This window comes from Oncorhynchus gorbuscha, linkage group LG13, assembly GCF_021184085.1.
Source record: "Oncorhynchus gorbuscha isolate QuinsamMale2020 ecotype Even-year linkage group LG13, OgorEven_v1.0, whole genome shotgun sequence".
Taxonomy (NCBI): Eukaryota; Metazoa; Chordata; class Actinopteri; order Salmoniformes; family Salmonidae; genus Oncorhynchus; species Oncorhynchus gorbuscha.
In genome coordinates, this window is record NC_060185.1 from 46,218,500 (window position 1) to 46,244,313 (window position 25,814).

General features: G+C 42.7%; 1 protein-coding gene across 4 annotated transcripts; it reads left to right on the plus strand.

Moving 5' to 3' along the window:
* The first annotated feature begins 942 nt into the window (after nucleotides 1-942).
* On the plus strand, nucleotides 943-24,270 carry LOC123993013 (echinoderm microtubule-associated protein-like 1). Of its 4 annotated transcripts, XM_046294739.1 has the most exons (23): nucleotides 943-1,135; nucleotides 11,662-11,868; nucleotides 12,420-12,552; nucleotides 12,785-12,889; nucleotides 16,737-16,759; nucleotides 17,597-17,726; nucleotides 18,472-18,621; nucleotides 19,483-19,552; nucleotides 19,708-19,722; nucleotides 19,862-19,972; nucleotides 20,165-20,260; nucleotides 20,496-20,630; nucleotides 20,720-20,819; nucleotides 21,002-21,156; nucleotides 21,413-21,538; nucleotides 21,714-21,845; nucleotides 22,076-22,143; nucleotides 22,318-22,406; nucleotides 22,587-22,684; nucleotides 22,778-22,865; nucleotides 22,953-23,048; nucleotides 23,480-23,610; nucleotides 23,784-24,270. In XM_046294739.1, exons 1-23 carry the CDS (start codon nucleotides 1,063-1,065, stop codon nucleotides 23,907-23,909), a joined length of 2,457 nt encoding a protein of 818 aa, XP_046150695.1. In that variant the 5' UTR covers nucleotides 943-1,062; the 3' UTR covers nucleotides 23,910-24,270. The 4 variants fall into 4 exon arrangements, with proteins under 4 accessions (XP_046150695.1, XP_046150696.1, XP_046150697.1 ...); XM_046294740.1 differs by lacking the exon at nucleotides 19,708-19,722 and having other exon boundaries at nucleotides 945-1,135; XM_046294741.1 differs by lacking the exons at nucleotides 943-1,135; nucleotides 11,662-11,868; nucleotides 12,420-12,552; nucleotides 12,785-12,889 and adding an exon at nucleotides 13,941-14,069.
* The last annotated feature ends 1,544 nt before the right edge of the window (nucleotides 24,271-25,814 follow it).

Below are 25,814 nucleotides of genomic sequence, written 5' to 3' on the forward strand. Positions count from 1 at the left end.
TTTATTAAAATCACATTTTAAGAAGAGAAATTGTAGAAATGGGCGGGGTTTATGACTTTGTGGCTATGGTAACTAGTGACGACCAGGCAATATTCCGACATAAATTGTTTGTTTTTTTTAAGTTGCCGTGTCCTACTTATATCAGTATACCCGTAACAACATAATTATCAAAAAAAAACGTATATTTGATCAAATAAGCCATTACATTTCTTTTGACAGAAACTCATCGCTTGGTAAGCGAAAAACACAACAAACCCCACCTTCTAGAGAAAACAGATTTTGCGCCAAGTTATCCCCTCATTCTCCACATTGAATACTCCCAAATTGTCCTTTGAGGTAATTGTGTTTCTATGCAGGTATCAAATAAGGGTGCGTTCGTAAATTCACTGGAGCGCTCAGGGCGCTCTTAAATTCAGAGCTTTGTCAGATTGTCCGTTAGTAAATTCAGAGCGTTTCGCCTTCGGAGCGTGGCCGAAGTGGAGGGTTGATCCGAGCGTTCTGACCTCACAACGGCAGTCAAGCGCCCAAGCTAACTGGCTAAAGTTAGCTAGCTTGCTAGCTACTTCCAGACATAAATGAGAAGACAACTCACTCTGACCATTTTACATAACGTTACCCTAGCAGAGCTGTTTTCATGTTATCCAGAGCGTTGGTGACTGTAACTGTGCTGCTGGCAACAATTTGATTAATATTTTTTTCCCAACGTTACTGACACCGGTCATATTCAACTGGTGTTGAGCGTTCGTAAATTCATCAGTTAAAGCCTGCGCTCTAGCACACTCAGACGAGAGTGCTCTGAAATTGGAGTAGATAGCCAGAGCGAATTTACGAACGCGTCCTAACTGTCACGTGCCACCCCCTCACCTCCGAATGGTTGGCAAACTCAATGGTGAGGCTGTTGCTATAGTAACGGATACGGAGAGCAGACGGTAGTCTGGCTGGTGAGCGACAAACAGCGAAAGGTGTTGAGGGTTTCTGGATGTGGAGAAGTGGGGTAGAAAGACGTGTGGATAAGGAGGCTGCAAGAAAGGGGAAGTGACGGGTCTGCTTGAAAAGAAAGAAATGTCGGAGAGGATCGCTTCATCATGTGGGAACCTTTATGATACCACTTCACTCCTTCTCCAGTACTGCAATGGTGAGTTCACCTTTGACTGGCGGCATCTAAGTCGATTGGTTTTGATATGAACCGTGGCACACGGTGGTGGGACTAAGGTTTTCATGCACCTGTTTGCAGGTTTCATACCAGTCCACACGAAACAGAGATGTGCCTCGAGCTACAGATTGTTGAATAGAATGTCAGCTTGCATCATTAGAATGATCTAGGATCTATCCATCCATACATCATAGAGCAGACTGTCATGAACTTCATGTTCACTCACTGTTTTTTTTGTGATTGATAGGTGTAACCCAGAGCCATTTATTTAGAAACATATGGTGGTGTAGCCCATGGTCGTCCTGCCAACCCTCTTTGACTATATGTAAAACATCATCCGGCTGGGGGGGGGGGGGAAACAGATAGGCTATCTCTATAATATTTAATAGCGGAACTATTTGCATATTATGGTTTCACTGTTTCAGATTAAGTTGAATTGCCTTCGAGAGGAGAGTGGCAGATGAAGTACACTGTTGTGGCTTCATCTCGCTGTGTTGTAAATTAGAGAATGGTGTTCACTTTTTGAGGAGCAGCAGGGGCTGGACATGACTGTAAAGAGCAATCATAACATTACAGCATAATCAAAGAAAAGCTGATGCAATAATGCTGTAACTGGCCACATCACAAGACCAGGTTCATGCATGTCCAGTGTCCACTGTGTGAGAAGGAAACAAACAACACACTATCGGTAATGTCTTATTCGGTAAAGTATTTATTTATATTTTATGCACCCATGCTATCCAATACATTTTCACATAGTTCACAAATCCACTTATGCATCAACGCCTCGTTTGCCATGTAAGCAGTGTGCGTGTGTAGCATACCTAAATAGACTTGCAAGGTATTCAATGAACAGAAATCTGTGAAACTCAGAGGTTCTGTGTATTGGGCTACGCGTAGGTCTACATATAGCCTATAAGTAGAAGATAGCCTACTATAAAATCATATTGAGTGACAGGTGGACAGACATGGAGAGAGACATGTCATCTGTTCAAATGGCCAGGCTGTCCTGACCCTGTAAGTCTGGGCAGATATTTCCCATGGCAGAGTCTGGCATGCCCAGTACCCAGCCTGGGTGTCCTGCCAGGGTCTCCCATGGCACATGCCTACCCAGCTAGCACATAATGTTCTAAGAACCATATGTTTCTTAGAGCTTGGTGAAAGTGTGGTTGTCCGATGGTTATTTTGAATATAACCTTCCCACAACTTTCTGGGAATGGCGTAGGATAGTTGCTTGGCTTTGAACATTCTCAGCACATTTAAGTAAATTGACCTAAACAAAATCATTATTTTCTTGGTATTTCATTACTTTAACAAGAACGTTTCCTAAAATATCAAATATGGTTACATCTAATTTCAATGTTTGTAATGTTCTAGCCTCTTGCGAACCATCCTGACCTCGCGAGCTTACATTATGTTTCGCTACACGGATGCAGTCTGGCCACGACAAGAGTCAAACCGTTTGAGACCCTCCCTTCTATCCACCGTATGGCCGGACCAATCAGCATCCTCTAATAATCTGTGGATCGAGAACCCAATACTCGTTGTTGTCGTCGTTGGTCGCCCTTCATGGAGGACCAGATCAGAGAGGTTGTGAAACTGGGGATCACTGCTGGGGATCCATGGACGTTGCCAGGTTTTCAGTAACTCAGAGTCTTGGTTGCTGAACAACAAGTGGTGGAATATGCTGGCATCAACAGTGTATGGAGAACCTCATGAGGATTGTTGTGGAGGAGGTTCATGTTACATGCAAATGGTAACTATACATAATTTGATATTAATTAAGTCCACGCTATGTTGAACATTACTTGGACTCCTAGCTAGCTAGTAGTGCATAAGTTAAAATTAAATGTTTGAAAATGTCCAACATATCTGAGAATATATTTTTATCCTAGAAAACAATGAGATGGTACCTTTACAATTGGTTTACCATGATATCATTTTTTAAAATTATCTTTTTGAAATACCATAGTTCTTTTGTCATGTCTATTGCATTAACTAATATGTATTTATCATTGTCGTTATTACACTTTTTTGAATTTGTATTAAGAGATGTCCCAGATTGTTTAATTCCCGACCACATCGTTAGTGGTTCGCCTGATGTGAAGCTGGAGCTGACTGCTCTGTGTCACATCGTGAACATATTCATCATGTTTGGTGACATCACTGACATTGCCATCGGTGTCAGCAATATGTCCAGGGGCCAACCTCTACCGATGAAGCATCTCCCATGCTGTATGCCAGGTTGCAGTTTTTCTTTTACTCATAGAGAAAAGCAAGGAAGAACCATCAGGGAGAAAACAAGGGAGCAAGGGAGAAAACATCATGACTTGGTAGTGGATTCAGTGCCAGATGCAACCAGGAGTTTAATCATTATGCAAATTCTGTTGCAAAATGTTTAGTCTGTTGCAAAATGTTTTGCAACAAACTGTTTACTCCAATGTAAATTCTATTGGACATTCTATTCTGGACATTCATTGGACATTGTATTCAATTGGACATAAACAGGTAGGTCCCTCCCCATTTTGTTCCATCTGCTCTGTTTGCTTCCATTTGGTTCTTGAATGGGAAACCGTTTCCGTAATGAATACACCCAAGTCTAGTGAGGAGGACCACAACAACAAAAAACATACAGAGGCAAATCTCAGCTTTGGCTTCTTCCTGTCCAACATGAAGGGATATGTTTTTGTGGTTATACACTGTAGCTCTGTTGTTCTACAAGGCCTATGGTCATAGCCAATATGCCTACAGTATCCTTCTACTGACCTTGCAAGTCATTGCCCTTCTGTTGGCACACAGTCTTACCTGGAACAGGTTCTAGAATGTGAAGGGAAGGAATATCCCTCTTGACTTACACCTGGAACTCCTCAGCGTCTTGAAGTCATTTTTGAAAGACCTGGGTCCAAACATGACTGCGCAAGCAACAGACAGGATTAGCAAGTCCATTGTTGTCGAGGACATGTTGGACACCACAGACGCTGAGTTTGAGGCATCAAAGTCCAGTGGCATCCATCATGCTGGTCGCCAGACCGGGGACATTCTAGCCTTTGTGGAGGTTGTCAGGGAGGCAGAGCTGTTACAACCCAACCAGGCAGAGAGTTCACAGCATTCCCTGGTTTAAACAGAAACATTCTCTCTAAAGTGAAGTACAGTGAGATGTTCCCGTTTGATTTGAAACAGCTTAGGTGCCAGTCTAGCTGGGGATGTGGTTTGTTTAATCTGACCGTCTAACTAAGATGTCGACAGTGATTGGGAGTTAAGGAGCAGGAGTAGGATAAATACACTGTTGTCACTGTGAATATTTCATATTGTTTTGTATTTATCAGTACAACTGTTTATCTGCTATTATCTGTATAACTTTCCATGTATCATTGTTCTTTGATTTATGCTTCTTGATTAATTGATAATAAAAAAATCCATAATGTTAAATTGAAATTCAACAACATCGCTGACAGTTATGATGGTTTGCATTTGATCAAGGAACAACATGCAGATAGTAACAAATGCACATTTTTGAGCAGTCAATCCATTTTTATTTGCTATAGAACAACCATGTCAGCAGCTAAAATGCCCCCCCATTTTGCAGAATTTCTATTGCATGTTGTAATCTGAATACTGAAAGGTTGTTGACAATGTAGACACTGATGCTGTAGACACTGATGCTGTACCTGGAACATATACATTCACCAATAATAGTAATTATGACAGCCTGAATTTCGGGAAAGTTCTCAAAAGAAGACTTGTGTCATATCTGATGTTTTTGAAAATATTGTAGAAACACTGCAGCGTTTCCAGATGTAATGTTTTTTTCAAAAATCATCTTAGCTAACACTATCCACCCCGACCAACTACCCTAATTTCATTTTTGCAGAAGTAGCCTTCTGTCTTATGTACAGTGCCTTCAGAAAGTATTCACACCCCTTTACTTTTCCACATTTGTTTGTGTTACAGCCTGAATTGAAAATGTATTACATTTAGATTACACACAATATCCCATAATGTCAAAGTGGAATTATGTTTTTCGATTTTATTTACAAATGTAATAAATGAAAAGCTGAAATGTCTTCAGTCAATAAGCACTTAACCCCTTTGTTATGGCCTAAAATAAGTTCAGGAATAAAAATGTGCTTAGCAAGTCACATAATACGTTGCATGGACTCACTCTGTGTACAATAATAGTGTTTAAAATGATTTTTGAATTACTAGTACCTAATTTCTGTACCCCACACATACAATTATCTGTATGGTCCCTCAGTCGAGCAGTGAATTTCAAACCGATTCAACCACCAAGACCATGGAGGATTTCCGATGCCTCGCAAAGAATGTCATCTATTGGTAGATGGGTAAAACAACTAAACAGACGTTGAATATCACTGAGCATGGTGAAGTTATTAATTACACTTTGGATGGTGTATCAATACACTCAGTCACTACAAAGATACAGGCATCCTTCCTAACTCAGTTGCCGGAGAGGAAGGAAACCACTCAGATATTTCACCATGAGGCCAATAGTGACTTTAAAACAGTTACAGAGTTTAATGGCTGTGATAGAAGAATTGTAGTTACTCCACAATGCTAACAGAGTGAAAAGAAGGAAGCCTGTACATAATACAAATATTTCAAAACATGCATACTGTTTGCAACAAGACACCAAAGTAATACTGCAACAAATGTGGCAAAGTAATTACTTTTTTTCCTGAATAGAAAGTGTTATGTTTGGGGCAAATCCAATACTACACATTTCTGAGTACCACTCTCCATATTTTCAAGCATAGTGGTGGCTGCATCATGTTATGGGTATGCTTGTAGTCATTAAGGACTGGGGAGTTTTTCAGGATATTAAAAGAAACGTAATGGACCTTTAGCACAGGCAAAATCCTAGAGGAGAAGCTGGTTCGGTATGCTTTCCACCAGACACTGGGAGATGAATTCAACTTTCAGCAGGACAATAACCTATAACACAAGGCCAAATATGCACTGGAGTTGCTTACCAAGAAGACTGTGAATGTTCCTGAGTGGCCGAGTTACAGTTTTGACTTACATCTGGTTGAAATTCTATGTCAAGACCTGCAAAACACTTTGGGACTATATCAACAGTGGACTAATCAAACAAATGCCAAAATATCGCTTTTGAGTTTTCCTTTAGGTGTGTTGTCCCTGTGTCTACTAATTGGCCACACCTGATCTTTAATGATTGCTAGTCACTTTTAAAATGGTGTCTGTTTGAAAATATTAAAATGAACAGCTTTGTATGCTTTAAAAAACATGGTATGCTAGCTACATCCTGGTGGCTCAGTTGACTAATTCCCATGGCTAGAGAACAGAAGATTATAGGTTTAAATCTCACTGATACCGTGTTGCTATAAAAAAATAAATTTTTGCATAAATAATGCCAAAGGAAATGAATTTCCATGTGTCCTATCTGTGCTCGAAGTTCACTTTTTTTAACCTCATAAGCTAGCAGTGTTATCAAAAGTCCTATTGAAAAAAGGAAGTTTAATTAAGTTAAACCTCCACATAATCTATCATTTCTGTTCTCAGAGCATTAATTTTAAAAAAAAATTGTCACATACATGATGTTTTATTGTCACATACACCAGATCGGTGCAGTGAAATAAAGGAACCAGATTAAAACACTCAGAACCTCACAGCAACCTAAAAGTAAACATTCCCAGAAGAGGAAAAACATTTGAAAAAGGATCCGTTTTACCAGGTCATGAAACATATGGCTTCGTTCCTGCAACCAATGTGAAACCAAAAACATATGTTCCCAGGACTTCCAAAGAACGAAATGTGCTAGCTGGGTAGCCTGGATGTGCTGCAGACTTAGGATCGGTTCCAGGCTGCAGATCACCCCAGACGGTGGAATACAGAGGGGAGCAGCTCAGCTTCTCTGCCAAAGGGAGGTAGAATCGACTTTCCAGCCATCTTGGTCAGGGTTGACCTTTACTGTAGATTGGTTGCTGCCTTTGTGTCTGTGACCAAAGCTCTAGTCTGGACTCTGAATTGTCTGGTGCTGGTGGTGACAGCGACAGTTTAGCTCCTACAGTCACTATAGGTTAAGTACTTTAACAGCTGAGATAGCAATTGTGTACAGGTGTATTTTATCCCACAACAAGCTATTGATTATCATGAATGCAAACAATAGATAGTAAAAGGCTTGCAAAGGTAAATACACTTTCACTTGTGACCATCTGGCCCATTTGTGTTATTGACTGCCTCAGACTGTGTGCAACAACCATGGCTCATCTGTCATGAAATCTAATACCTACAGGTCAGTGTTTAGGTGTATTAACCATTGACTCAACATGGTGTAACAGCAGGTAGTACGATCCCCTCTCTAGGGTTTGCTCACATTTTTACTCATGTAGACCCTGGTCCCAGTGGTGCGTGTGTGTGTTATTGATAGAGAAGACCTCAGTGACTTCCTTGGAGATGAAGGCAGGGGGCTGAATTGTGCTTGTCATTCTGTCATCGATATTATGTACAGTATGATTCCAGCCATGCCATGGTGTGCCTGATGTGAGCATATCTCTCTCTCTCTCTCTCTCTCTCTCTCTCTCTCTCTCTCTCTCTCTCTCTCTCTCTCTCTCTCTCTCTCTCTCTCTCTCTCTCTGTATGCGCATGTGCGTGGGTGCATTTGTGTGTCATGAATGGAGGAGACTCGGATTCCACCCACTGCAGTCTCACTTCCTGGTTGTGCCTGGCTGTTTCTGCAGCGGTGTAAATGTCTGGCCCCCAGCCAAGCCAGCCTCAGGCTGCATCCACTGCTGCTGCCACTGTGGAGGCAGTACTGCCGGGAGCAGTGTCCTGTTACAAACAGTGACTTGCCTGTCTCTTTGTGAGCCGCATGTACTTCTAGAAAGGAGGAGGAGAATAAGTAGAAGGAGGGGGGTTGGTCCAGGGAGAGAGAGGCAGAACAGGCACTGGCTGTAGAGGAGACGAGGGGAAAACCCTATATCAGAAAGAAGTCCAGATTTGGCATCCCGGGACCCCCCAAGAGAGCTAAGGAGAGGAGAGCAGGCTGTCAGACTGACTGAGTGACTGGCTGACTGGCTGAGTGACTGAGCATGACAGGTAGGGAAAGGCAAGCAGACTCCAGAGCCCAATGAATATTTCAGCAGGCTTTGCTTTTCGCCCTGACCTCCATTGTCCTCTCGCATCACACAGGGGTTCATCCCTCGCCACCTTACGCCATAGAGCTAAACTTCCCTCCTCCCCACCCATTCCCCCTCTCCTCTCCCCATTTAGTCATTTTCATATTATATCATTAGTAGCCATGCTTTTTTTTTAAACACAGCTGCCACCTGCTTTAACTGTGCTAGCTGTAGCTGTCCTTTGCCTGTGCTGTGTCATCTGCTGGAGGCAATAAAGAGAAAGTTATTGAGTACGCATCATAAGCCTGCAGTCTGTTCTGTTGGACAGCTACTGCGTGTAAAGTGCGAGGGGGAAGGTTGTTTCATTAACAAAGTAATGGGAAGGCATTCCTGTGGAAACATTGTTTAAAAATTAGGTAGGTTTAAATGAATGAATGATCACACTTAATTACTTCATTACCAGAAACAATTCAATCAGTTTTGTTTTTTGTTTGACATGGGGATGGGTGGAGTAAACCCCCGTAGATGTAGTTGTTTTGTACCTTGGCCGTTCAGGGGCAGTGTAATTGACATTTGCTGCAGAGGCGATTGAAATCTTATCAATGCTTTTACTCAGCAGATTTCAAATTGTGACCAAGGTTATAAAAGCACGCCATGGTTAATTGACAGCGTCAGCCAAGTAAATAGGTATTTGTTTATGTTGGTCGGAGTATCCAGTATGCATAGTCACTTTAAATTTACATTCATGTACATACAACCTCAATTGGGCCGACCAACCAGTGCTCCCGCACATTGGCTAACCGGGCTATCTGCATTTTGTCCCACCACCCACCAACCCCTCTTTTACGCTACTGCTACTCTCTGTTCATCATATATGCATAGTCACTTTAACCATATCTACATGTACATACTACCTCAATCAGCCTGACTAACCGGTGTCTGTATGTAGCCTCGCTACTTTTATAGCTGGGGTGGCAGGGTAGCCTAGTGGTAAGAGCATTGGACTAGTAACCGGAAGGTTGCAAGTTCAAAGCCCCAAGCTGACAAGGTACAAAGCTGTCGTTCTGCCCTTGAATAGGCAGTTAACCCACTGTTCCTAGGCCGTCATTGAAAATTCTTAACTGTTCTTAACTGACTTGCTTAGTTAAATAAAGATAAAATAAAAAAATAGCCTCACTACTGTCTTTTTACTGTTGTTTTATTTCTTTACTTACCTATTGTTCACCTAACACCTTTTTTTGCAACTATTGGTTAGAGCCTGTAAGTAAGCATTTCACTGTAATACAAAACCTGTTGTATTCGGCGCACATGACACATAAAATTTGATTTGAGTTTGACATGTTCTTTCATTTCCCCTCCTGCTGAATCAAAAACATCTAACAGATGTTGGGATTTTTAAAGTCAAACTCTCAACTATGCCCAATTTGAATGTGGGTTCTCCCACAATCTTTCTGACTGAGAGATGAGGTAATTGGTTTTACTGAGTCAGGCATGTTACAGGCAGAGTAAATAGGCATGTCAGTCAGGGCAGCATTATACTAAGAAATCCTGTTGGTAGTACTGCATATCCTTCTCCAAAGACACATTCATCTAACAATGGTTCTTGGTCATTTGAATGGCATCAGTGTTGTAAAGTACTTGAGTAAATATACTTTAAGGTACTACAGTACTTAAGTAGTTTTTTGGGGTATCTGTATTTTACTTTACTATTGATATTTTTGCAACTTTTATTTTTACTTCACTACATTCCTAATGAAAAGAATGTACTTTTTACGCAATACATTTTCCCTGACAACTAAATGTACTTGCATTCTGACAGGAAAATTGTACAATTCACACACTGATCGAGAGAACATCCCTGGTCATCCCTACTGCCTCTGATCTGTCGGACTCACTACACACAAATGCTTCGTTTGCTGGAGTGTGCCCCTGGCTATCTGTCAATAAAAATAAAATAAAAATTGTGCCGTCTGGTTTGCTTAATATAAGGAACTTGAATTTTATTTATTTATTTATTTTTTTCACCTTTATTTAACCAGGTAGGCTAGTTGAGAACAAGTTCTCATTTGCAACTGCGACCTGGCCAAGATAAAGCATAGCAGTGTGAACAGACAACACAGCGTTACACATGGGATAAACAATTAACAAGTCAATAACACAGTAGAAAAAAATGGGCAGTCTATATACAATGTGTGCAAAAGGCATGAGGAGGTAGGCGAATAATACAGTTTTGCAGATTAACACTGGAGTGATAAATGATCAGATGTACAGGTAGAGATATTGGTGTGAGATATTGGTGTGCAAAAGAGCAGAAAAATAAATAAATAAAAACAGTATGGGAATGAGGTAGGTGAAAATGGGTGGGCTATTTTCCTATAGACTATGTACAGCTGCAGCGATCGGTTAATGATTTATAACTTTTCCTTTTTGATATTTAAGTACATTTTAGCAGTTCCATTTAGTTTTGATGCTTAAGTATATTTAAAACCAAATACTTTTAGACTTACTCAAGTAGTATTTTACAGGGTGACTTTCTTTTTTAACTTGAGTCATTTTCTATTAAGGTATCTTTACTTTTACTCAAGTATGAAAATTGAGTACTTTTTCCACCATTGAATGGGATATGATGATAACAAGCACAGGAATTTTGTCAAGTGGCAAACAGTCGTCAACTCAACATTATAATGTATGTACAGCATTCTGTTACATTGTCACAAAATCTGTTTTAACGGCATTGTTTCGTTGAAAGACATTTGAAAGAATTGTCAGACCTTTCAGTTACAGGGCATCCTATCTGATATTGCACAGTTAAGCATTTGAGCTGGAACAGAGGATTAAATTGGACAGCCACATGATGCCATCCCAGTGAAGGACGAGAGGTTAGGGTCTGCTGGCGACGGTGCATAATTGACGTCAGAATTGATGTCATTGTTTTCGCACTATCCACTGAGTTTTTAAAGTAAGATGCGCGACATGGTTCAACGCGCTAATCAAATCAGCACAATATACTTTTTCAAATTGCCGCCGCCATAGAGCTAGAACTAGGGTCAGGTATTATGTGCTACTGACAACCCATAAAAGAGTAAAGTCTTCAAAACGGGGTTGGCCTCAATTTTGTTTCAAGCAAATACTGCTTTTAATTAATGTCAGAACTGCACTGTCATTTTTGTTCTTTGCTGTAGGAATTTAAGACCAACATAGTGTTTGTCAAGGAAGTAGCCTAGTGTAATCTTTATTAGCAAAAACTAACGCATAAAGCTTGGAGAATTATGCAAATTCCTGCTTTTGTACTGGGTGAACAACAAAACATCTTTGTTCCATCCCCCTGACTCTGCCTCTGTCCGTTTTTCCTTCTCCCTCTCTCCTCTCTCCCCCTCCCTCTAACCCCCACTCTCTCTCCCTGTCTCCCAGATGACAACGTGTCTGCGGGCAGCACCATGGAGGTGGACGACCGCCTGTCCCACCTGGAGCAGCGTGTCCAGTTGCAAGAGGATGAGATCCAGCTGCTGAAGGCTGCACTGGCCGACGCGCTGCGCAGACTGGGCGGCTGTGAGGAGCTGACTCAGCCTGGGGCCGGAGCGGGGGGGAGGAGGCCTACCGTGGCCGCACCCACCAAGGGTGAGGAGCTGGGAGCCTGGGACCACGTTAGACCACCGTAGTCTCGTCAACGTACAGTACTAGCTGTAATAGGAGAGAAGAGTCTAGAAGCTTCTACTGAGGAGGTTGCATTATAAACCTGATGCACAAGGCGTGGAGAGTGTTAGTTGCCAGTCAGGGGGAATTGTTTTAAGATGGTCATACCCAGGATAATTTAGCCATTTGATTTGGAATTGTAGGACCCCTTAAGGTATCAAACATATATATATATATATACAAAAATTATTTGATTTAAACATTTAATTTGGCCCAAAGAAATGCATTGAATAAAGAAAGTCAAAAATATATAATTTAAGGAAGTTTGTTCTGAAGTGTCTGTCCTATTTCTGAGAGATATAAGAAATATCACTATACAGTTTATATATGTTTAAATGTATTTAAAGCTTGCAATGGAGAGATACACCATGTACTGTATGTAGTTTTTGGTAAGAATTTGCATTGTCGAATTGGAAAAACTTCAACAACAAAGGTCTGTTTACTGAACCATTCTTCTCTCCCTCTTTTGATGCCAGTGCGCCAACTCTTGCAAACCTTACCATCCAAGCCTCTCACTCTCAGCAATGGTTATGTCCAGCAGAAACAGATGGGGGGATACCCTTCCTCCCCCTCTTCTCCCAAAAATGAAGTGTTGCAGTCCATCAAAAGGTAAGACATCCGAATGTGTGGATCTAATACTGTTTTTCTTGGTATCCTTCTATTGTGCATTTCCAAGCCCATCCTTAGGGTGGCAGTGTGGCGTTGAATCTACAGTCTGCACGGCAAACCTATGAGCGGAGACATTTCATATCTCTCTCAATATCCTTGTTCACTCTTCACCCTCCCCCTCTTTCCACATCTCGTATTTTTCCTCTCCCTCTCACCTATTCTCCCCCACTAGGAAGAGCATGTCGACCGAGCGTCTGTCCACGGTCAGGAGAGAGATGGTGTCTGACAGCAGAAGCAGAACCACCTCGTCAAGCAGCTCCACATGTGGCAGGAGCAGGTGATTGTCTGATACAGCACAGACACCGCTAACCCCCTAAACACAGACACTGACACAGCAAACACTCCTGCTCCATCTGGCTAACTGAGAGAGCATAGAGCATCCATGCATACCGTATGCATCTGTGAAGTCTACCCAACATCTGAGAATGGGTATAGAGCTCATCTCTGATCTCTGAGGAAAATATCAAGACAGCTCGTCACGTCCTGAGCAGCCGTAACTGCCTCACTTGCCAGATAAAATACCCTTTCTATCTCCCTGTTCGATCAGACAGGTGACAAATGGTGTGGGTCTGTGTTCTTCTCAGCTGTTCCTCGGGCTGACATTGTATTCTGAGAGTAGAGGTGCCAAGGTCTCAGGGGTTTTTGTTGACGTCCAATTTAGGGCACTGATCAGTAGACCGATCATTGTTTTTAACCCTCTCACTGTTCAGATCAGATGACAAATGATCCTTAAACACTTGTGTGAATGCACCACTGATGCATTGCCGTGTAACACCGTGGTGTTCTATTTCTACGGAGAGAGCAGGTGAATGGACGCTGGATGTTTGACTGGCTTGAATCATTTAGACCCCTGTATGTGTAATGTTTAGGGAGGAGAGGAGACGGGTGGAGTTCATCTGACCTCTCTGTCGTCTACATACATATAGAAATTCAGATCTACCGATGTGTTTAACTTGTACTTCCATAATTTTAGTCCGGTGCAGTGTTATGTAGGCTACTGTATTTAACAGAATCAGTCGCTTAATAAAGGAAGATGGAACAGTGTATTCACAGTCAAATGCATGGATGGTTGCTTGTGCCAAACAGAAACGCCCCACACCTGCTCATTGTTTGAATAGTAGATAACAAGATCTGATTGGTTTTATGGAGGTGCTATTAAGCTTTGAAAGACAGATGGATACAGTCAGTCTGTCCACTCCCTCTTCCCTCAATGAGCTCACTCTGCTGAGGGTGTCACATTTCAGGGGCTTAGGTAACGGAGGTGTGGTTACTGAGCAGAAGGGAGGTCCAGCAGAGTCAGGAAGTGCCTCCCCATTGGTGGAAAAAGTGCCCAGACTCCTGACACAGCTAAAGTTAACTGAATCAACAAGGAAGCCTGTTAGTTGTCGACGGGGTTCTGTTGTGTGAACTGCGTTGCTGTTACCTAACGGAAAAGTTACCATGAAGAGATCACCCAGGTAAATTAATACGTAAACATTTTGCAGGTGATTGTTTGACAAGCCATTTTGGGTCGATGGGTAGTTTAATCCAACAGGAAGCAGGAACTGTTTTTATCTTATGTAGGACCTTTTGATGAGTTATCTTTCAATGGGGTTTGGGGAGGGGCAGCAAAGAAACAAGGCCAGAATGATGCAAAGACCCATTTGTTATTTACAACAAACTAAAGCCATAGATAACATGACTACGAAATCAAAAGAAATGCAAGTAACGTTTCTTTCGTACTGTACAAAGACCTGTCCAGTGTATCGTCTCTTTAAGAACATAAGTGTTTGCATGGGGGAGCTTTGCTCTGGGGAACCAAAGGGAGCATTCTGTCTTCTCCCTAGGGTTCTCAGCTGTAAGTATTGGCAATCAGCTGGGACCATGTGCACGGCAATTCCGACGTACTGTTTTAACGTTTAGAAACGTTAATTCTCGCTTGCGATACAGTTTGAGAAACTACTCTCACATCAAATTCATTTCACAAATACAAACATATGCACTTACTGTACGCTGTTTTAACCATTTGTAACAGTTGCAACCCACTGTATTTTTCAGTTCAAACACTATTCTGGCGTCCTTCCGTTACTCACAGGTGTTCGGATGCGTGCTAGATAGCTAATTAGCGCAGGTAGTCGCCTCTGTCTTCCGGAAACAAGCGCCGTATGGGAACCCTAGCCACAAAGGTGTGTAGTTAATTTAACCTTTTGTTTAAAATAATAATAATCTCACTGATATGAAAGAAGGTCCTTATGCTTCCAAAACTGTACCGCAAGCGATGCATGCTAATGTTCAGACCGAGCGTCGAGGCTCTTGGAATCCTCCCTGAACGGAAGATACCGTTGTGAATATACACTAGGGTTAGCGTCTATGAATAGGCTAAAGGGAGCTATGTCCCATTCCAGTTTTAGGCAGATCCTTTATGAGTTTGCATAACGGATGTGTGAGTCAACAAACCAAAAAGAATGGCCATTTTTCGATCTGTGGTTGATCCCCCCCCCCCCTTGCTGTTGCAATGTTTCATTGGGATTGTGGGTGGATGGGTAGTTTGTTTATCTGGATTACGGATTCCTCTTGCTCTGCAGAATGACTTGATTGGCACTCTTGCTCATCCACATGCATTAAACATCTCGACTGACGCACCCTGATTGCAGACTGGCTTGATGGGATAGCTGAGCCTGAGGACAAGGAACAGATTGCATGTATTTGAATGGCAAATTTGATTTGGTGGTCTGAGTGCATGCAAATTCTGATTGAGGAAGAGTGAATGATGTCCTGTTGGACCACTTTTCTATCTCTTGCTCTTTTTAAATGAGATGAAGCAGCAATCTGTACTGAAGTCGACTGTGGATCTATTTGCATATTTTTGTTCTCTGCATTCGGGTAGCACCTGGAATTTACTAGGTAGGCCTTATGATGGTAGGTTATAATAGGTATTTTAGTATTTCATAGATTTCAACGGTAACGTTCTACCAAATGGTACAGTATTTCTTGTTTTGATGATTCTTAGAGATAAACTGCACTGTCGGAGGCTTTTCAAGCCACCCCATTATTTATCTCTCTGGCCTTCCTGTTTGCCAGTTGCCATCAAGCCTTGCTTTAATTAGTGGTTTTGGATCTTTCAGCGACTCCCATTGGACACAACAGGGCCTCTCCTCTTTTTGAAAATCTGCATGCAGGGAGACAAACAGGCCTTTATGTGGGTACTTTAAAGAGAGCCCTTCCCCGACTGTCTCTGTGGTTGTCCCACAAATAACCAGGCTTCAGATATAATACACTGTAGTGAATGAATGCTCAGCCAAAGACAGAAACATGAAAGCCTCTCTGTTTACTTGCACTTTATCCCTCATGTTTTCAGTCTGTCGATCTGTATTGGATCTTACTGTGTGCTATGCCCTGCGATTAACCAAACTGGTATTTGCCCAAATGTACTACTAATACGTTGTCCGTTTGAATAGCATGATTTAATGAAACAAGCTGTCAAAGAAAATAATCTGCAGCAGTATTGTAATTGTATCCAGTCTTCCTCCGAATAACCTACTGCTCTATACTCTCGGATTGGTTCAAATGCACAGATTGGCAATTCATGTTCCTCCTAGACTTTTCTCTTATCTTAACGCACCATCACTCCTGTGACTATGTTGCCATGGTAATCTCCAACTGTCCTAGCTAGGAAACCTTTCAGTGGCTTTGACAGAAACTCATTGCTTTTCAGCTGATGTACGGGAGTGCTGGAGAGGCCCCCCGACAGGATACTAACTGTCTGTGCTGTCTCAGTCACTCTCTCTTGCTCTTTATTTCATTCTCTATCACTCTCGTAACTGGCCTTATTTTCCATGTCATGGCACAGCACCAGTTGTATTTTCTATATCATGAATACAGTATTTTCCTGTCCGCATTGTTTGAATACTGTATTTAATGTTTGTTTTCTATATGCTCTACAGTATGAACTACTTTTAATATTGCAGGCTATTTGGATAATGCTCACCGGGCATTGTGGCGCAGGTAGATGGGTTCTACTGTAGACAGAAAAGTCGGAGGCATAAAGGATGAGGTCACTGAATAATTTAGTCCATTGCAGCAACACCATGAGTTAAAAACGGCATCTCAGAAAATCACTCTTCTCTTTTTTCTCTTCGTTTCAGCAAAGAATGCTCCGTCAATGCAGGTACGTCTTAGCACGGCAACAGGCCTGCGTGTGATTCCTTTACCATACCCGGCTCCCTTTTATACCCCAGTTTGACTGAAGAACACAGTGTGCAAGATGATTCATTATATTAATTATATGCAAACAAAAACATAATTTCCAGGCACTGAACATTTAGAAATACTACTACACCCCCCCCCCCCCCCCGTTAAAAAATAAGCATTGACCAGTGTACTACATGGGAATCCATGAAATATGTCCAATAAACAACAACCAATAGCCTGTCTGTTATTGTTGGGGCTATATTCATCTTCAACAAGCCAATTACCAGCATTTTCCCATGTCCTCTCTGAGTGCTTGGGTAGATGATTAGGGACCGCAGAGCTGCATGCTAAGAGCCAGAGAGGACAGCACACTGCTCCGTTAATGAGCTCAATTGACTCCCGTTATGACAGCAGCTGCAGCACTATAATGCCAACCATAACCGCAATTTGTTTTTAATATGACGTTATGTCAGCCAAGAGAGACCGTATTATGGGGTACCCCGAGTTATTGTGGTGCCTCAATGTCATGTTTTTGTGCAAAGCTTCAGAACCGTTTGAAATGACATACACTGAAGCTATATCTTTTGCCATCATGCTTCAGTGATTCAACGCACAAATCCTGCCTCTTACATGGGTGGTGGAACAGGATTTGTTGGCGTGCTTATGTTCAAAAGACTTACATTTCACTATCTACCATTAATGCTAGCAAGGAGCGGTATAGATAGGAAGTGTTTCACCATTAAAAAACAAAACAATTTTTCTCTCTCCCCTGCAAGTTCTTATCTCCCTGTTCTTTCCCCCTCTCCTGTATCAGAGGATGGCTATGTGAGGATGTTCTTGAGGGGTCGGCCAGTCACCATGCACATGCCTGACCAGAAGAGGGACAGCTACAGACTGGACCACAAGGGGACGCTGCCTGAGCACAAGCTCAAACTGCAGTGGGTGTATCTTTCTGTCACTGACAAACAGAGAATAGTGCTGCAAGGCATACAGGGGTGTATTCACTACGAACCAAACGGAAAACAAACAGGGTGGAACCTACCTGAACTATTCCAATATAAGCTTGTTTTTGTTGCATTTTTCCCCCAGTTTGATAGGGTTGGAGTAAGGATTTACACCCCAGATGAGGCAGGGAAAGCTTGTGGGGGACAATGGCTATAGAAGTATATTTAAGCAATAAGACACGGGGGGGTGTATGTGTATATGACCAATATACCACGGCTAAGGGCTGTTCTTAGGTGCCACGCAGCGTGGAGTTTGGCCACAAACCCCCGAGGTGCATTATTGCTATTATAAACTGGTTACCATTGTAATCGAACAGTAAAAATACATGTTTTGTCATACCTGTGGTATACGGTCTGATATACCACTGCTTTCAGCCAATCAGTGTTCAGGGCTTGAACCACTCAGTTTATAATGTGCATTTGTGAAAGAACATTTCAGTGTTGCAGTACTGTCATCACACATGAATATAGTACCACATTACTATTTTTTTTATATAGTTGATTACTCGTGTGTGTGTGTGTGTGTGTGTGTGTGTGTGTGTGTGTGGCCTCTGGAGAGTAACTTCTTTCATTTGTATTGTACTTACCTCCCATAAGTTCTGAGATGGCATCAGCCTCCTACTGTTCAACAGTATAATTGTTCAGACAGGATTACTGTTGTGGTCCTTAACCCTCGGTTGTCCAGGTATGGGTACAGGGGCAGAGACTGCCGTTCCAACCTCTACCTGCTCCCCACAGGGGAGATAGTCTACTTCAATGCCTCCGTGGTGGTGCTCTACAATGTGGAGGAACAGCAGCAGAGACATTACCTGGGCCACAATGACGATGTCAAATGGTAAGGCTAGTTGGTGTGCTTGGTTCAGCAGCTCCCACTACCATAAGCTTTTTAGATGACTGGTGTAGGCATACAACTTTTCTTCTGGAATTTTTATTTTCTTCTTTTCTTAGCCTTAGCTTTGACTCCAGATGGTGACACCCCACTGCATTTAGTGCAGCAATGCACGTCGTAAGCTTTGCAAAGGGCAAGATGTGTCATCTGGAATTTATTTAGCTAAATGTGATTGCACACTAGATGGCATTCACAGTTTTGTCTGATAATCATCAGCTATCACTTGATTTAGATCGGGGCAAGATAGTTTTGCATTTTCCAAAGGCTTACTGTGCCAAGAGAACTTCCTTGAATGACACATTGATTCAGAATAAACGTTATTTAAACGAGGTCCTGTTCGAGGCTCGGTGTCTCCTGTGCAAACAAAGGTTGGGTTGGTATATGTTAATATCCTACTTGCACAGTGTCATTTTCATACATGTTGGGCTATAGCTAACTCCGGAATACTCTTTCATTTGTATTGTGGACTGTTTTCAGTGTGGCTATAAATTCTACATTATCTTCAAAATGTGCAAATGTGTTCATGAAAGTATTACTTATCATCACAACGCTAATGCTTCAAGGGCATTTCATACCAGTGTATTTGTTGTAGGGTCTGTTATTTGCTTTTTGAAGTATCATTGACTGTTTGTTTATTTCATGAGTCATTAAAGTGCTGAATAAATGAGTTGACTTTGATGGCATTTTAGCCCGTTGTATACAGAGATGGGGGGGGGGGCAAACAAGAATTCCCCAGAGGACAGTGGGAAAGGTTAGCTTGGCCTTATGACTCACCACATCACTGTGACTGTTCTGTCTTCCCGACAGCTTAGGCATCCATCCAGACATGGTCACCATAGCCACTGGACAAGTCGCCGGAACTTCCAAAGATGGCAAGGTACATTTTTTTTTTAAATCAACAATCTTAAATTCTGGAGGAATGACATTTTATGGGAATCGTATTGTGGTTCACAGTAGTATGTATGACTGCAGTGGTTCCAATTTCTCTCTCTCAGACTCACTCTTTCTCTCTTTCATTCATTTCATTATCAGCTGTTAGAGGGCAAGGTACATTTAAAATCAACAATTTCTGAAGAAATGACCTGTTATATTCTCTTATGGCCATCTTATATTGTATAATATTATTATAGCGCATGACTGCACTGTATCCAATTTCTTTCTCAAACCCACGCTCTCTCTCTCTCAGATGTTGCCTCCTCATGTGCGTGTGTGGGATTCGGTCAGTCTCAATACCCTGCATGTCATTGGGATGGGCGTGTTTGACCGGGCAGTCACCTGTGTGGCCTTCTCCAAGTCGGTAAGCCCTCCCCAACCTGCTTACAGACCGAACTTTGAGAAGAGAAAGTCAGTCATTCATTAGTACTTTGAAAACATGTTCCATGACAATAGCCGGCATGTATATGTTAAATATCTATAAATTGTCTGAAACGAATAGAGCCATTTATTTACATGGCACGTATGCCTCTGACTAACACCTGTCCTTCAACAGAATGGTGGTGCTCATCTCTGTGCCGTCGACGATGCCAATGACCACATCCTGTCTGTGTGGAACTGGCAGAAGGAGAAACAGCTGGCGGATGTGAAGGTGACAAGGCCTCAGACTAAACTACAGTATGCATGAGGAGAGCTGCTTTCCTTGATATTGCATGGCATATCACTGCAATAAAGACGAGTCATGATTGATCACTGATCATAAATAAAGAAAAGTGAAGGCGTCAGCAGTGTAGGCCTAGGTATGAATAAGTGTCGTAGTCTGTGGCGCAATCAGTCACCATCGTCTGCCAGTTCAGGGGTCTAATTCCTGCTGTCATCCCCTCCAGTGCTCTAATGACTCAGTGCTGGCCGCAGCCTTCCACCCCATGGACGCCGACCTGATCGTCACCTGTGGGAAGTCCCACTTGAACTTCTGGACCATGGACGGAAACACTCTCACCAAGCGCCAGGGGCTGTTTGAGGTCTGTGGATGAGCGAAAGACAACTTTTAACTTCTGCCTCCTGTTAACTTTTTAAAATTATAACGGAGGTGTTAAACCTTTTCTCCCAGAAAAACGAGAAGCCCAAGTACGTGCTGTGTGTGGCCTTTGCTGAGAACGGAGACACCATCACAGGAGACTCCAGTGGAAACATCTACGTCTGGGCCAAAGGTCTGTTTGAAGACCGTAGCCTTCTCAGCCACTGTAACTCAGTGCTCTGCAACCAGTCGTTCAGTTCACACATCCATTTCTTATATGAAAGCAATTGATTAAGAAATAAAGCACACATCGCAGAAGTCCACCTCACGTCCCTCCTTGAAGCATATTATTTGACAGTGGTTTGTGATTGACAGGTGGGAACCGGATCAGCCAGGTGGTGGCGAAGGCCCACGAGGGCGGGATCTTCTCCCTGTGTGTGCTGAAGGATGGTACACTGGTGTCCGGTGGAGGGAAGGACCGCAGGATGGTGCTCTGGGACCACGACTATAACAAGCAGAGTGAGATGGAGGTGAGAGAAGAGGGTGTGGATGACTCCGAAGGATGAGTAAACCTTATGCAGATAAGGACACGCTGTACTCTTTATGACCCAAAATCGAGACTGCTGAGCTCATAGCTTCCCTCGACTTTTCCCCTTTAGCACATAACGGTTAGCAAGACCAAGCGTTTAACTGTATAGGTGTCCTTTGGGCAGCCGTAATTCTACTTGAGAATGACCGATGAGATGTATAGTTTTATTCTTGTTGCTGTCGTGTGTCCTCTCTCAGGTTCCTGAGGCGTTTGGGCCAGTGAGAGCCGTGACTGAGGGGAAGCAGGGGGGTCTGTTAGTGGGGACCACCAAGAACACCGTCCTTACAGGCTCTTTCCCTGACACACTCAACCCTATAGTACAGGTACACCACCTGTCAATTGCCAATGGAACATATCAGTAGGAAGTATGGTTTTTACCTGTTTTATAACCCCCATATTTCTCTTCTCTCCCTTCCTCTTTTACCGTTCACCCTCGTCTGTCTCCATTTTGCTTTTTCTGTACTTTCTCTATCATCTCGCCTCCTCTTAATCTCTCAGGGTCACACAGATGAGCTGTGGGGCCTGGACATCCATCCTTCCATGGAGCAGTTTGTGACTTGTGGCCAGGACAAGCAGGTCCACCTATGGGACACCAACTCCCATCAGCCTCTCTGGAGCAAGACTACCGAGGTGCTCAATCTTCCAGCTCTTCTCTGTAGCTACTCTCCTTTTGAATATACACCAGCTTCAAGAAGAGAGTTGTACTTGGTCCAGATCCGCACTTGGTTACCTTGCTGTAATGACAAAGGCACTTGAAACATCTAGCTTAGTGAATTTACATCAGTCCATAGTAGTTGTCTTGTATGCGATGGGCACCATGCAGCCCTGTTGATCCTCCATGTCTCCCTCCGTTCCTCCAGGACCCAGGGCGCTCTGCAGGGTTCCATCCCAGTGGAGCTGTGCTGGCAGTGGGGACCATGACAGGAAGGTACTTCAGATCCTCACGCACTGGCTTGACGATCATCTCTTATTGGACAGTGAAATGCTAACGGCACAATTCAATTGGACAGGATGAAGGATTTGCTATGTAATTTGATTACATGGTGTCAGTGCAATGACTATCCAATAACCTCTCCCTATACTTTCCTCATCCTGTCTGTAGGTGGTTGGTGCTGGACACGGACACACAAGACCTGGTGTACATGCACACGGATGGCAACGAGATCATCTCTAATGTCAAGTACTCCCCAGGTACCGTGCAAGAGTCATTTTCGATATTACAAATCCTGCCTTAAATATACACGTTGTTTAATGGCGCCAATAAGTGAAACCTCAGAAAATGGCTGACCATCTGTCTGAACGGTACAGGATTGTACCGTTCTTATCCACCTCCTCCTACAATCACAAATAACCTAACTCTCCTGCTCTCAGACGGCAACTTCCTAGCCGTGGGTTCCCATGACAACTTTGTTTACATCTATGCCGTGACGGAGAATGGCAAGAAGTACAGCCGCGTGGGGAAATGCACTGTAAGTAATAAAGACAATCCCATTGATGGGAAATTAAATTCCTGTTTTAAAAACTATTACACTAACATTTTTGTTTATTTATTTTCCTCCTAGGGACACTCCAGTTTTGTCACCCACCTGGATTGGTCCGTCGACAGCCAATACATTGTAACCAACTCAGGAGACTATGAGATCCTATTCTGTGAGTCTGTTTTGTCCAAACGGGTAACTCTTGTCTGTAACTGTAGTGTTGTGGTACATTCTAGCTTATCTTCTGTTTGTGGTAAAGGGGAAGCTTCCAGCGGCAAACACGTGACGAGCATGGACCTCGTTCGTAATGTGGAGTGGGCAACCTCCACTTGTGTACTAGGCTTCAGCGTCTTTGGTGAGTCACCACTTCCTGTTTTCACTTGTGATATGGGGTAATGATGGCAAAGCCAGACTGTAGCTTTATGGATCCAAGAAATGAAACTTCTATGCGTCATCTGTAACGGAGTTCTTTAAACAGTCGGTTCAGGTCACTCGAGCAATTGGTGATTGTGACAGCAGTCAATCCATTTTAAAATGGAGCTGTTAGTCTTTGCAGTTGTATCAAGTGGGAGTCGCTATTGTTTCCTGCCTCTGGTTTGGTTCTATCTGGTGGAGTAGTAGAGTGTTTACTTGCGTTTACCGTCTACCCGCCTTTTGCGGAAGAATGCTTTGAAAGTAGAAACACTTAAGTGTGACTTTTTTGTTTTTGTTTTTTTTCACCACGACTGGCAATCACAGTTTACCCAACTATTGTTTCTTTACCACTTCATCGCTGGTTCAATTTAGGTGTTTGGCCCGACGGTGCTGATGGCACAGACATCAACGCCGTTTGCAGGTCACATGACTCCTCCCTGCTGGCCTCTGCTGATGACTTTGGCAAAGTGCACTTGTTCTCCAACCCCTGCTCCCAGCCAAGGGTACGCTTGTTGTCATTTACATCTTATATGCTTTTATATTAGTGTTTTCTCATCCACTTAAATGAACTTGTTTGCATATAAACAAAGTTAATCATTCAGGGGACATTTTTGACAGAAGTGAATGAATTATTAACCTTCTTTGTTTTGTCTCCCTTCCTTGTCACGCCATGCAGGCCCCGAGCCATACCTACAGTGGCCACAGCAGCCATGTGACCAACGTTGCCTTTCTCCACGACGACAGTCACCTGATCTCCACCGGCGGGAAGGACACCAGCATCCTCCAGTGGGTGGTCGCCTAGACAACCCTGCTGCATCAGTCTCCACCGTCGCCTCCTGCCCACTAGAGGGCAGCACTTCTGTGCCTATAAAAACACCCTCTTTAACCTTCCCCTCTCTGCACTCCTGTTTGTCTGATGGTACTGTCCTGAGGTGCCACTAGGTGGGGCACTGACTTCAGAGAATAAGCATGTCGAGCCTATTTAAGACTATTTAAACACAGTTGTAGCTGCTATTTATGTTGCAAAGGTATATATGAGTGGCTGTGGTATTCTAATATTAACTGTAATGTGGTGTGGCACCTACAGTAGCACTTGAAACATATTTAGGACTGAGTTTAAGCTGTGCTTTGCCTTCATTTGTTTAATAAAGTTTCTAACCCGATCATGTTTGAATATTCTCTGATACTGTATTTAAAGAGCTATCTATCAGAGGCAGTGACTCAAACGGTGTACTGCGACTTTAAAAGGTAGTGCTAAAATAATCATGTTGAATGTAATGTAGAATTGCAAACATTTTGTGTTTTCTGACTTGCTTTGGAGCTACCGGTATGTAGTTGATCATCCACTACAGTATACTCGTATCACTTCCTGTTCTCTGTAGACTGTCGACATGCTGACGACCATAACACCCCTTTTTAACCTATTTGTTTGAAGGCTCAAGGCCTAACCTGTTGTTATTGGTCATGAGGCTGCTGTGGAGGTGACCTGTCAACACGTGCCTGATTAGCAAGGAAGAAGGTCATTGTAAACCAAAAACAGCATTAACGTCCTATTGTTTTGCCCTCTGGGGTTCAATCATGTGGCTGAAGTCATGTTTTTTTCCTGTAAATCCTAGGTAAACAGACACTGTCCTTGATAGTTGTCCATTTGCAATCCTATTTTACGCAGTACTTCAAACTTAGTCATAGTTGGTGAATACACGTTCAGGTACTTTGGTGTGTTTTGCACCAAAAACCTCTGCACTCCTACTTACGCATCAAAGTAATTGCTGTCACGCTTAAAATGAACCTGTTAGGTATTCAGAATACCTCATCATTTAACAAACATTGTGTGTTACTGAAAACAAACACGAAAATGGTGGTGCAAGTGGGTTGACTGTCTACATATAGCAAATGCTGCCGTACTGTATTATGTAAAACGGCTCTCTACAAAGCCAAGCTCAAGCAGGGAGGTTAGTGGATTTTAATCTTCAAAGAGGAAGTGCATATCTTGGGTAATTGGTTGCTGGGCAACAGCTGGGTTGATGCTGCTGTGTTGAAGCCCTGGTGTGTCGGAACACTAATCTGCCTCTTTCCAGGCCGCCTCAAGCTGCTCCCTCCCTGGTACTCAGTCACTGAGGTTGGGGGGGTGGGGGTAATAATATCGACTTCTGGGGGATATCAAAAGTTATACAAAATTACTAACATTTTTAGAGTGGAATTAGGCAAATGAGACTCCCAGCAGCTGTGCCAAGCAGCCACTTGTTGAGTGGCTTTTTTGTGTTTTCACTCCAAGATTAAAGCCCAGGCTCGAAGTAGAACCACTTTAGTAATGGGAGGTACCCCACCTCTTCCCCTTGAAATTCCCTCTAAGATTGATGACAAAAATGTAATTCTTTGTGGTATAAAGGATGATTTGAGCAATTACGAGTAATTTGGTTACCATAAAGTAGGTCTAAATGTTTTTTGCTTGTCAGAATCAAGTAAATCGAGACCATGCAGGTAAAATACATTGAAATAAGATTTAAATGACTTGTAATTAAGCCTTTTTAAGGTCAAAATAAGCAAAATGATCGACCAATGACGTTTAGATAATTTGGCTTGGCAAGAAAAGAAAAAACAAACATGCAAAAATAAACAAGTGATGTATTGCTCTATATAAGATTGCTTACATTTAACTTTTTGCAGTGTAAATAAATCTGAGTTGCTTTTCTCTACTGTCAGGACC